Genomic DNA, 12,317 nt, shown 5'->3' with positions numbered 1-12,317 from the left:
TGACATAATGCACTTAATTTGGGGTATTTGTGTGTGTGCTTCAACCCATTACAAGGTATCAATGCCAATACGCATGTGATACTCATCTTCGAAAATTTTATATGATGTTTTGGGTTTAAACATTACGGCATCAATAAATTGGTAATTGTTGAAAAATCATATTAGAGTTCATACAAATAAAATTCAGAAATAAGCAAATTTGGTGAGTTTGATGGTGAACCTGATGTCCAACCAGAGAAAAGCAATGTCATGTTAATGGGGCCTGCTTGCTCTGCTTTGGTTGATAGTTAGATCATGTAGTAGTTCATATGGTCACACATGGTAATGTGTCATTAGATTGAGGTTGTTGATTCAGGTGTTACATAGTACTCCACGGCGAAGAATAGGAGGATATGTTTTTGCTAACAATTGTAGGTAAATAGCGATCTTTAGATCATCAGGATAGAACTTTCTTTTCTTGTTGCTAGAACCTGCAAACATGATTGCCGAACTTAGAACTAAATATGCAGATAAGTCTCTGAACTAATTATGTTGACAACTTTAGGTTTCAGTCATCTCTAAATATGCAGTCAGGAATCTGAAAAACAAATTGAATAACAAACTGAAAAACAAAAAAAAAACAAATTGAATAACAAACTGAAAAACAAATAGCTAAAAAAAGACTGAACCTGAAGCTAACTGGGCTACTTTAAAACCATATATATCTGCAGAGTACGGGTTTAAGTGAATCAATAATTCTTTTGCCATTGAAAAATCCATATATTAGGCAATTAATACCATTGATAGTCCATCTACTTGCCTAATATTGCTTGATTGCATCTCCTATTTAATTGAATACTGCTTATCATGTGCTTTAATTTTCACGCCCTTGCTATTTTCTTTAGTTTCTTGTTCATGTATGGTAATTGTGCTGTGAGCCCAAACATGGTTAGAGTGATTGTCTTGTAGTTTTGTGTGTGAAGGCTAATGACCACTTTTTTATGATATGAACAATAATATGATAGCTAATCAAGAATATTAATTTGACATGTTCCTTTTTGTTTATGAAGGAGCACATAAACTGGGTAGCTGTCCAATTTATACCTCAGATTTTAACTTGATCTTTGGATGATTAAAAATTAACAACTGCACAGAGTGAGCTGATATTCCCATGTCGAGAGCTTCTATAACTTGCCATATCAATTTGACATCCAAGTTTGGCAAACTATAACTTGCTTTTGTAACTTGCATATCAGTTTGACTTTGTACTTCTCAGTATTATTATTAACTAGAAGCCATTATCATCAGATTTAGTTAAATTGTATAACCTTGGATTGAATTAACATGTACAATGTAGGCTCACACATTCAGATATTTTTTGCAAGCTATTTATGTAAGTGGTGGACGAGAGGGTCTATTCTACCCGTCGTTGGTTCATTACTATCCATGGGCAGGCAATATATTAGCCCAAAGAGCTACACCTATAAATCATTGTTTTTTCTTATGGGATTTCTTTTGTTGTTTGTGTTATGGTGGGTATTAGCTGAAGGAGCTTCAGCGGTAAGAAGTAAAACACCGCATCTTAGACTTGAAAATTTTATGGACCATTTTTTGATTGGTGACCCACTGTAGTTTGGTGTCTGTGCAAAGCACGCTCTCTTGGTCGAACTATTTTAATTATCTATCTTTCTTGAAGATATATGTAATATTAATGTTCTATAAACATCACGTTGCAATATCTTTTTTATGTAACAGTAGAACACATGCTCGTACATATGTTATCATAGTATTATATTTTTCTGTTGTAACGCACGGGCATTTAGATAGAAGGAAGCATGATATTGTCACCTCTTTCATCTTAGATAAATTTATTAATTAGACTAGGTAAATCAATCCCTCCTAATTTTTTGAGGAGATAACAAGTAGCGAGTTGTGTCCTTCCCATAAGGTACTCTTTATACAAGAACAAAAAACATGATACCTACTGATTTTTCTTTATGCAAAATAAAAGGACAGATATTCTATGGTCTCACTTATCTTTGAAGATTGGAGGAGTATTACAACAATATTGACGTGTTCAGCACATGTTTTTTTTGTATCTTTCCTCGTTCGGCTTATGTGCTGCTACAGGTTTGTGTGAACTTATTTAGGCTAACCTATATCTTCTTTATAAACTTTTTTAGCCAATATCTTCTACATGGATCTAGTGGAAAATAACGATGGTCGCACTTCATTAGGAAACTTGACAAACACCACCAATTCAAGTAACTGCTGATGTACATATGGATATGAATTTACTTTAGACCAATAATAATTTGCATTCATTATGTATTGATCCATGATACCTATAATGGACCAGGTTGTGAGAGTGTATCCAATTCACAGACACAAGCTGACGATGCTAAGCAATGCAAACGAGAAAGGGAAAGAGCACGGTATGCGGAACAAAAGAATGAAATAAATAGGAAATGCCGTGAAAAATATCAAATAAAAAAACAAGAAACTACCCTCACTGGTGGATCGAGAGGTGACATAACAATCAAATTTAATCCAATCAATGTGTATTATTCTTTGGCTCTTATTTATTGTGTAATAATTATCTTGTAGCTGATGGAGTTGTATTAGACAATGAAGACACAAATAACGATGAAATAGTAATTGGTTGCATAGGAACGATTCCTATCAACCCATGTAGATTGATAAAGAGAACCTAGGTACTATTTTTCTATAAAGTTCCTCCATGATTATGGTGTTGTTGCATTCTAATAGATGTTTTGTAAATATAAGTAAGATGTCGCTGTCTATATTTCCTAATATAATGCTAATATGTTATTATGTAGCTACATCTGATTCTGCTAACACCATGAACCACCCTAAGAGAAATGAGTCAAAAAAATTATATGATAGGGAGCGCTATAAAAATATGACGCCTGATCAGAGGCAAGTAAGGCGTGAGCGTCAAAGGTTGCATAATAGTGAACCCAAGCATAAGGAGGCCTTGAAAATAGCTGACAACAAATTTAGAGAGATACGGAAGCACACGCTACACCTAGAGTCTATTGCCATGGAGAATCCGTTATATATTCCTGAGCCTGTGTGCCCCACCGTGGGAGCATCGGGAGCTAATGGATACACGGCGAAATCCAATGATTAGTTTATCCCGGAGTCCAGAGCAACACCTCTTTATATTCCTCCACCTCATGAGGAGGTCGATGATGAAGGATGTGATGAGTTACTAGTCTGGCCATATGACAAAAAGATCACATGTTCCATCTGGACAAAGACATGCGTTGTTCACGCGTCATAACACAATGTTTGAGCGTCGCATTGGTTCAAACACAAGGGCATCTAATAAAGATGGTGACTGCATGGCTGAAGACCAAGTGGGTGCTAACAGCACCCTTGCCACAATTAGTCATGACCAACAACGGTATATATTGATGCTTCATTATCCCATTTAGGGGACATATATATACCATATTATACCTAACCGATCCATGGTAATTCCGTGATTAATAGAAAGGGCAGGACCCAACATTCAGGCTACATCATCCACACCAACGGAACCAATGTTTGATGATTATGAATGCATGGCTGAAGAATACCCGAATGATAACGCACCCTTGCCTCAATCAGTCCTGACCAACAACGGTAAATACTAATGCCTCATGACCCTATTTAGGTGACCTATATTGTATACCATATTATACCTAACTCAACCATGGTCATTACATGATTATCAAAAAGGACAGGGCCTAGCCCTCAACCTGCATCAGATGCACCAATGATACCACTATTTGATGATAGTGGTAATTTACACTATTTTGTAACATTCTATAAACTATTTGAACTCCTTTGTTTATTTTTACCCATAGTTATACTAACTCATGTATCTTTGACGACCATAGATGATGATGAGGGAGATATATTTGAACTAGGATGAGGAAGAGGATGAGGGATACATATTTGCCGGGCAAGGTATTTGTATGAAAGACCAAATATAAATCAAATATTCCACTACTTTATCTAAACTATTACGGCTTAAATGTTATTTCAGAAGAGGAAGATGATGATGATGTCCAAGACAATGACCTTGAGGAAGACATGACTTCTGTCCCTAAAGTACCTGATCGATACGATGAGGTGTATAGTAACATACCTACAGATACCCATATGTTAAAACCTGTTGCAAATTGCGAGCACTGCGATGCGAAAAGGTTTGAGCATGAACCACGTGGGTTTTGTTGTCGCGACAGAAAGGTCGAGCTCAATGAACTGAACGTACCTAATGAGCTTATGAGGCTTTGGTCAAGTAATGACACAGATGCTAGGCACTTTCATAACAATATTAGTTTTTTCAATGGCCATTTCTCTTTCACTTCTCTATATTGTCGCCTCGATAGCGCTACTGCAAGCTGGAAGAATAGTAGCATATACACCTTTCATGCACATGGCCAAATCTATCACAACATAAGGTCATTTGGTAGAGAAGAGGGTAAGGAGCCAAGACATCTTGAGCTTTACTTCTACGATGATGATCTAAGCCTTGAGCACCACTATCGACGATGTCATGAAGAGAAGTGCCAAAAAGACAAAGAAGTCATTAAGAGGCTTGTGGCCATCCTTCGTGACAACCCATACTCACAACATCTTAGGAGTGTGGGCTAGGTTGACCACCTCGAGGGCTATCATGTCACACTAAACCTTGACCAGAGGTTGGACTAGAGAACATACAATGTACCATCAACTTTAGAGGTGGCTGCTGTTTGGATCGAGGGAAGCAAACTCCTTGGTCAGTTCTAGAATAGTGTTGTCCTACATGGGAAAGATAGAAGCAGACACGACATCCGCTCATATCATGGATGTTACGATGCTCTTTCATACCCTCTATTCTTCCCTAAGGGTGAGCTTGGGTGGCACATGAATATTCTGAAGAAAGGAGTTAGTATGAAAGAAGTCATCAAGTATCGTGCCCTATAGAAGGCTTGTAGTGGGTCAAAAGAAGAAATAGGTTTGTTATTCTTCTTATTTAAATACTTCGCATCCATGTACCTCAGTGGTTATTCTACAAACAACTCTAATTCATGGCTATTTTTTGTAGACTCCCCTGGTAGACTATGCGTGTCTGTGCGTGACTACTACTGCTACAAGTTTTAGATGCGTCTAAGGAATATTTAACCCCATACTATACAGCAAGCATCTATTCTAGTAGTTTGCAGTCGACACGTACATCAAGATTGAGAGTTCTTGATTAGATTATATACACAACCATCAAGATGATATTAGGGCCGACCTCTACCAAGGATTTGATGATAGCCTACATGCCGGTGAAGGTAGAGCAGAAGCTGTTGGAAAACAGACAGTGATGCCTTCATCATTTATTGGAGGCCCATGTGACATGAGGCGTCGGTACATGGATGCCATGGCTCTGGTATGGAGGTTTGGTAAACTAGACATCTTCCTGACTATGACATGTAACCCAAACTAGGATGAGATCAAGTGTGAACTCTACCCTGGCCAGACACCACAAGATCATTCAGATCTTGTTGTTCGGGTCTTTAGAGCAAAACTACAAGAGCTGAAGGATAGACTACTAAAAAAGGATATCCTTGGAAAGGTGCAGGGCACATGTTTATGTTGTGGAGTTCTAGAAGAGGGGTCTGCCGCATGCACATTTTTTGCTAATCATGGATAGGAAGTACAAGATCATGTGTCTAGAGTAGTATGATTGCCTCATCTTAGTTGAGCTCCCGAACAAGAAGTACCTAGTCTTGTATAAGATGGTTACCAAACATATGATGCATGGCCCTTGCGGAGTGCTTAATTACGATTGTCCATGCACAAAGGGTCATGATTCCTACAAGAACCATTACCCTAGACCTTTCTACGATGTCACAGTACAAGGCAAGGATTCATATCCAGTTTACAGACAGCGTGAAGATGGCTGAAAAGAAAAAGTTCACAGATACGAGCTTGACAACAGATGGGTCAGTGCCTTATAACCCATATCTCCTCCGTCTATTCAACTGCCACATCAATGTTGAGGCATGTGGGGGCATCAAGGCAGTCAAGTATCTATTTAAGTACATTTACAATGGTCATGATCGGGCGTCTGTGGCTATGAGAGAGGTTGACAAGAAGGATAGTGAAAGGAATGTTGATGAGATCAAGCAGTACAGAGATGCTAGATGAGTAACCCCCTAGAAGCCTTGTCAAGGATATACGAGTTTGATTTGAGTGATAGGTACCCTTCTGTTTTGTCCTTACAACTACATCTTCTAGACATGCACATGGTGTCATTTCATCGATGCCAGGGGATTCGATGAGTGCTTGATCATATAGGTGCTGACAAGTCAATGCTTACAACATACTTCGAGAAGAATAGGACAGATGAAATAGCTCGAGGTATATTGTATCGGGACTTTCCTGAGTTCTATATGTGGCAAGCACAGGGCAAAGTTTGGCAAAATAGGGTACGTCATGATACATTACGATAGATTGGAAGAATCAGTGTCTGCCAATCCAGCCGAGGGGGGAGCGTTACTATCTTAGGGTTCTCTTGAACCACGTGGCAGGTGTAACCTCCTTTGAGTGTCTAAGGACCATGGATGGCAAAATCCTACCAACCTTCCGTGAAGCTACAGAAAGAGGAGGCTTAATCGAAGAGGACAACACGTTGAACGAGAGTCTCAGCTGAGGCAACCAGGGTGGATGATGCCATATGCGCTGCGAAGGCTCTTTGCAACAATATTGGTATTTTGTGAGCCCAGTGATGTGTTTAGACTATGGGAGAAACACAAGGAAGCAATGTCAGAGGACTACATGCGCAATAATCAATCCACCTTCATGGTGGAGCATATGGTCCTCATGGATATTCAAAAATTGCTACAATCAATACAGAAGGATATAAAGATGTACCCACTCCTGATATCGATGACACATATGATGCCTCTTCGTGATATTCCTAGAGAGATTTTTGAGGAGGCTAGCATTGAGGCTAATGAGGATGATGTGGTTTTATTAGACACCCTTAACAAGGAGCAACGGGCTACATATGATGAGATCATGTCCTCGGTTGATAACGAGGATGGGGGTCTCTTCTTTGTGGATGGTCCTGGTGGGACCGAAAAGACTTATCTGTATAGAGCACTTCTCGCTACTATACGTAGTCATAAAAAGATTACTGTGGCAATAGCTACATCTGGTGTCACAGCCTCAATAATGCCTGGTGGTAGAACCGCCCACTCGCACTTCAAGATTCCCCTCACTATTGATAATGGGGCCTTTTATACCTTCATGAAACAGAGTGGTACTGCCAAGCTGCTTCAAGCATCATCTCTCATTATTTGGGATGAGGCTAGCATGATAAAGAGGCAGTCCGTCGAGGCGCTGGACAATAGTCTCCATGATATAATGGACCGACCAGAGCTGTCGTTCGGGGGGAAGACCGTGATGTTCGGTGGAGATTTCAGACAGGTTCTTCCTGTTGTTTGGAGAGGGTCGAGCGCTCAGGTGGTCGGTGCCTCACTATGTATGTCGTACCTTTGTGATTCCATGCGACACCTAAAACTGGTGTGCAATATGAGGGCAAAGAGCGACCCGTGGTTTGCAGAATACTTGTTGCGCGTCGGTGGAGGATCTGAGGAGGCAACTATTGATGATGAAATCTGTCTTCCTCATGATATATGTGTATCGCACACCGGGGAAGATAGTGACCTTGATACTCTAATTGACTACATATTCCCTAACCTCAATGCGAATATGTCAAGCAAAGATTATATCACCTCTTGAGCAATCTTATCTACGTGGAACGACTAGGGTTGATATGATTAATATGAAGATGATAGGTCATTTCCATGAGAAAGAGATGGTGTACCTTAGTTTTGATTGCGCGGTGGATGATCCGCACAATTACTACCCTAAGGAATTCCTTAACACTTTGACACCCAATTGTCTACCTCCATATGTATTGAAGCTAAAGATTGGTTGTCCGGATCATATTGCTTAGGAACATTGACCCTAGCGAACGAACTTTGTAATGGTACCATGCTTATCATACGGGGGTTTCAAAAGAATACCATAGACGTGGAAATTATGTTGGGACAGCACACTGTAAAGTGGGTTTTTCTGCCTTGTATACCCTTATGCCCGTCGAACGATGAGATGTTCCCTTTCCAATTTAAGCGAAAGCAGTTCCCTATATGGCTCAGCTTCGCGATGACCATTAACAAGTTGTAGGGGCAGACTATCCCTAATGTCGGGGTATACTTGTTGAAACCAGTGTTCTCGCACAGCCAATTGTATGTGGCGCTATCAAGAGCTACGGCAAGATCAAACATTAGGATCCTAGCCATGCCAGCTGCTGAGAAGGACGTGAACAAGGGGAAAGAGAAAGGGAATGGAAAGAAGAAAGCGACAAAGGATATATTCACAAAGAATATCATATATAAAGAGGTTCTAACTCCATAAAAGAGGTAATGCATCACATGTTGATACATATTTTTTTAGGATATCAATGGTACTTTAACTTTAAAAATTAACAAACAACTTATATGCAGGATACTTCTAACTATAGCTTCAGCCATCTGCATGCTTCAGCTGCAAGAAGTTAGACATCACATCTTGGACTAGAAAATCTTCTGGATCATCTTTGATTGGTGACCAACTAGTAGCTTGGTATTTGTGCAAAGCACGTTCTCTTAGTCGAACTATTGAGAGATTAGATTCTTAATTATAGAATAGATTATAAAACATGTATTGTAAAACACAAACTTGTTATGATTATCTTTCTGTAGTACTTGATTCTTGAAGAAGTCCAAGCTTATCTTTCATGTATCGTAGGCATGAAGTGATGCAACAATTGATGTTGATGTTTAGTCCCTGCCCTAATGGCTACTATGACTGGCTTTTGCTGCAGGGGACCTTTAGTCCCGGTTGGAGCTATCAACCGGGACTAAAGGTTAACTTTTACTCCCGGTTGGTCTCTCCAACTGGGAGTAAAAGTCTACTCCCGACTGGAGGCTCCATCCGGGACTAGAAAGGGACCTTTAGTCCCGGTTGGTGTCTCTAACCGGGACTAAAGGTCTCCTCCTATATACCCCTTCTTCCTCCCCGAGCTTGAGCCACTTCGACCTCAGTGTTCTTGCTTCATCGCCGGCCTCTCTTCTTCCTCATCGTCGGTAATCATAAGATTTCTTCGATTCCTCCATCGATTCTTCGGTTCTAAAGGTTACCAACTTTATACTATCATGTTTCATCAGTAGCATATCTCATTTTGTGGACTAGATATATGTGGTTTTTTATGGTTGATTTTTTTATTTGTAAGCCATTTAAGCTCAAAATCACTTTAAAGTTTACATATTTAGATGAAGGAAGGTTAAAGTAGTTATTCAAAACTAGTATTCAGCTTTCATTTCTAGCATGCATAGCACACTTCATGGTTTAGAGATATAGAGAATTTTAGAGTTTTTTTTAATTTTATTTGTTTATAAAATGAGAAATTTATATTATATTAAAAATGAGTATAGAGAGTAGATGGCAACTGCTTCTGGGTCCTCGGCCTCTCATCAGGTTCCAAAGCGACTGAGGCCAGACCTCCCTCTCATTGCATGCGGTAAGTGTGAGGAGAAGATTGTGGTGGAGTACCGGGTGAGGAAGGAGTGTCCCAATAAGGGCCGTATCTTCTACAAGTGTCCGGATCGCAATGTGAGTTATTTTGTCGCATTTGATGATTATGGTTAATTTATACTTATTTTCATGATGATTGTGATTAAAGTTCTAATTTTTTGTTTTAATTTTAGTGGGACGGCACTAGATGTTCAGGCTGGTACTGGGAGGAAGAGTATTTTGAACACGTGCAAAACTCTCTTGCACAGGCGGCTACGGCGGCTGATGAGGCAGTGATCCTGTGGAAGAAGCACATAGATGTTGAACAAACGCATGATCTATCTATTTTAGTTGGGATTGGTCGCGAAATCCTTATGTTGCTGAAGTGAATTTTAGCTTTAGTTTTGTTAGTGGTAGTTGGGATTGTCTACATTATAGCGAGACTTTCATCAATTAATACCTTGTGTGGTGGCATGCATGTCGTATAATTAACTAATTATGTTCTAGATTTTAATATGGTATGTATGTCATTTAATGCAGATGAGCCGGCATTGGATGTATAATGCTGATCACCGCTCCCAAGAGTTCATTGAGGGCGTGCATTCTTTCTTACGTGTGGCCGAGGCAAACAAACGCAATGGTTTCATGTGCTGCCCATGTGCCATATGTAAGAATTTGAAGGAATATGCTAGCTCAAGGAGTCTTCATTCACACTTGTTGAAGTCGGGTTTCATGCCAAACTATATTTGTTGGACGAAGCACAGAGAAATCGGGGTTGTAATGGAAGAAGGTGAAGAAGAACAATGGGACGATGATGACATTATTGCTGAATATGGTGCCTTCAATGATACTGCAATGGGGGAAGCTAAAAAAGAGGTAGGGGCAGAGGATGAGCCCACTAATGATCTTGGTTAGGCCATTCGTGACGCACAAAGAGAATGCTAAAGTGAAAAGGAGAAGATCAAGTTCGAGCGCATGCTAGAGGATCATAAGAAATTGCTATACCCAACTTGTGATGCGGGGCAGAAAAAGTTAGTTACCACACTAGAATTGCTACAAATGGAAGGCAAAGAATGGTATATCTGACAAGGGATTTGGGGAGTTACTAAAAATCCAAAAGAAGATGCTTCCGAAGGATAACGAATTGCCCACCACTACGTACGAAGCAAAATAGGTAGTCTGCCCTTTGGGATTAGAAATCTAGAAGATACATGCATGTCCTAATGACTACATCCTCTACCATGGCGAGGAGTATGAGAAGTTAGATGCATGCCCAGTATGTCATTCATCGCGCTATAAGATCAGGCGAGATGCCCTGGTGATGTTGAGGGCGAACGTCCCAAGAAGAAAATCTCTACCAAGATTATGTGGTATGCTCCTATAATACCACGCTTGAAACGTCTGTTCAGAAACAAAAGACCATGCAAAGTTGTTGCGATGGCACAAAGAAGACCATAAGGTAGACAATATGTTGAGACACCCTACTAATGGGTCTCAGTGGAGAGCAATCGATAGAGAATTCCTAGAGTTTACAAATAACATAAGAAACTTAAGGTTTGCTTTAAGTACGGATGGTATGAATCCTTTCGAGGAGCAGAGTAGTAGTCATAGCACTTGGCCTGTTACTCTATGTATCTACAACCTTCCTCCCTGGTTATGCATGAAGCGTAAGTTTATTATGACGCCAGTGCTCATCCAAGGCCCAAGGGAACCTGGCAACGGCATCGATGTGTACTTAAGGCCACTAGTTGAAGAACTTCTACTTTTATGGAACAGACTAGGTGTATGTGTGTGGGATGAGCACAGACAAGAGCACTTTGACCTGCGAGCATTGTTGTTCGTAACAATCAATGATTGGCATGCTCTAAGTAATCTTTTAGGACAATCAAACAAGGGATATAATGCATGCACGCACTGTTTCGATGACATTAAAGGTATATTCTTGAAAAATATCGAAAGGTCATGTACCTTGGCCATCGTCGATTTCTTCCTATGAATCACCCCCTAAGAAAGAAAGGCAAGCATTTTAAAGGTAAGGCAGACCACCAGACCAAGCCGGGCAATCGAACTGGTGAGGATGTACTCAATATGGTCAAGGATGTGAAAGTAGTATTTGGAAAGGCACATGGCAGCGAACTTGTTCTGAATGACACCGACGGTCACGCACCCATGTGGAAGAAGAAGTCCATATTTTGGGAGCTACCCTATTAGCAAGTCCTAGAGGTCCGTAGCGCGATCGACGTGATGCACCTAATGAAGAATCTTTGTGTGAACCTACTAGGCTTCATGGGTGTGTATGGGAAGCCTAAGGACACACTTGAAGCACAACAAGACCTGTAGTGTTTGAAAGAACGAGACAACCTACATCCAGAGAAGACAGATGATGAACGCTATTACTTAAGTCCTGCCAGCTACACTCTTAGCAAAGAAGAGAAGGAAAGCATGTTTGAATGCCTAGCAAGTATCAAGGTACCATCTGGATTCTCCTCGAATATAAAGGGTATAATAAATGTGCTAGAGAAGAAATTCCTAAACTTAAAGTCCCATGACTGCCACGTGCTCACGACGTAATTGCTTCCAGTTGCATTAAGAGGAATTCTACCTCCAAATGTACATCTAGCCACCGTGAAGCTATGCGCATTCCTCAATGCAATTTCTCAGAAGGCAACCGATCCAATTGTTGACACCGTTTTTTGCACATGTCAAAATGATCGGAGTGGACTAATCGGCAA

General features: G+C 40.3%; 1 protein-coding gene and 1 pseudogene across 1 annotated transcript; both read left to right on the top strand.

Moving 5' to 3' along the window:
• Positions 1-2,176: 2,176 nt before the first annotated feature.
• Positions 2,177-5,136, top strand: LOC136510597 (uncharacterized; annotated as a pseudogene).
• A 1,554-nt stretch (positions 5,137-6,690) lies between these two features.
• LOC136510596 (uncharacterized) lies at positions 6,691-7,770 on the top strand. The gene has a single exon (XM_066504998.1). The coding sequence runs from the start codon at positions 6,691-6,693 to the stop codon at positions 7,768-7,770; it is 1,080 nt and encodes a 359-aa protein (XP_066361095.1).
• The last annotated feature ends 4,547 nt before the right edge of the window (positions 7,771-12,317 follow it).

The sequence above is a fragment of the Miscanthus floridulus genome, chromosome 16 (assembly GCF_019320115.1).
Source record: "Miscanthus floridulus cultivar M001 chromosome 16, ASM1932011v1, whole genome shotgun sequence".
Classification (NCBI taxonomy): domain Eukaryota; kingdom Viridiplantae; phylum Streptophyta; class Magnoliopsida; order Poales; family Poaceae; genus Miscanthus; species Miscanthus floridulus.
This window is presented reverse-complemented; position numbering and strand designations above follow the sequence as displayed.

What these genes read in the sequence shown, in the direction of transcription:
- LOC136510596 (XM_066504998.1), top strand. Translation starts at nt 6,691, where the DNA reads ATGATGCCATATGCGCTGCGAAGGCTCTTTGCAACAATATTGGTATTT.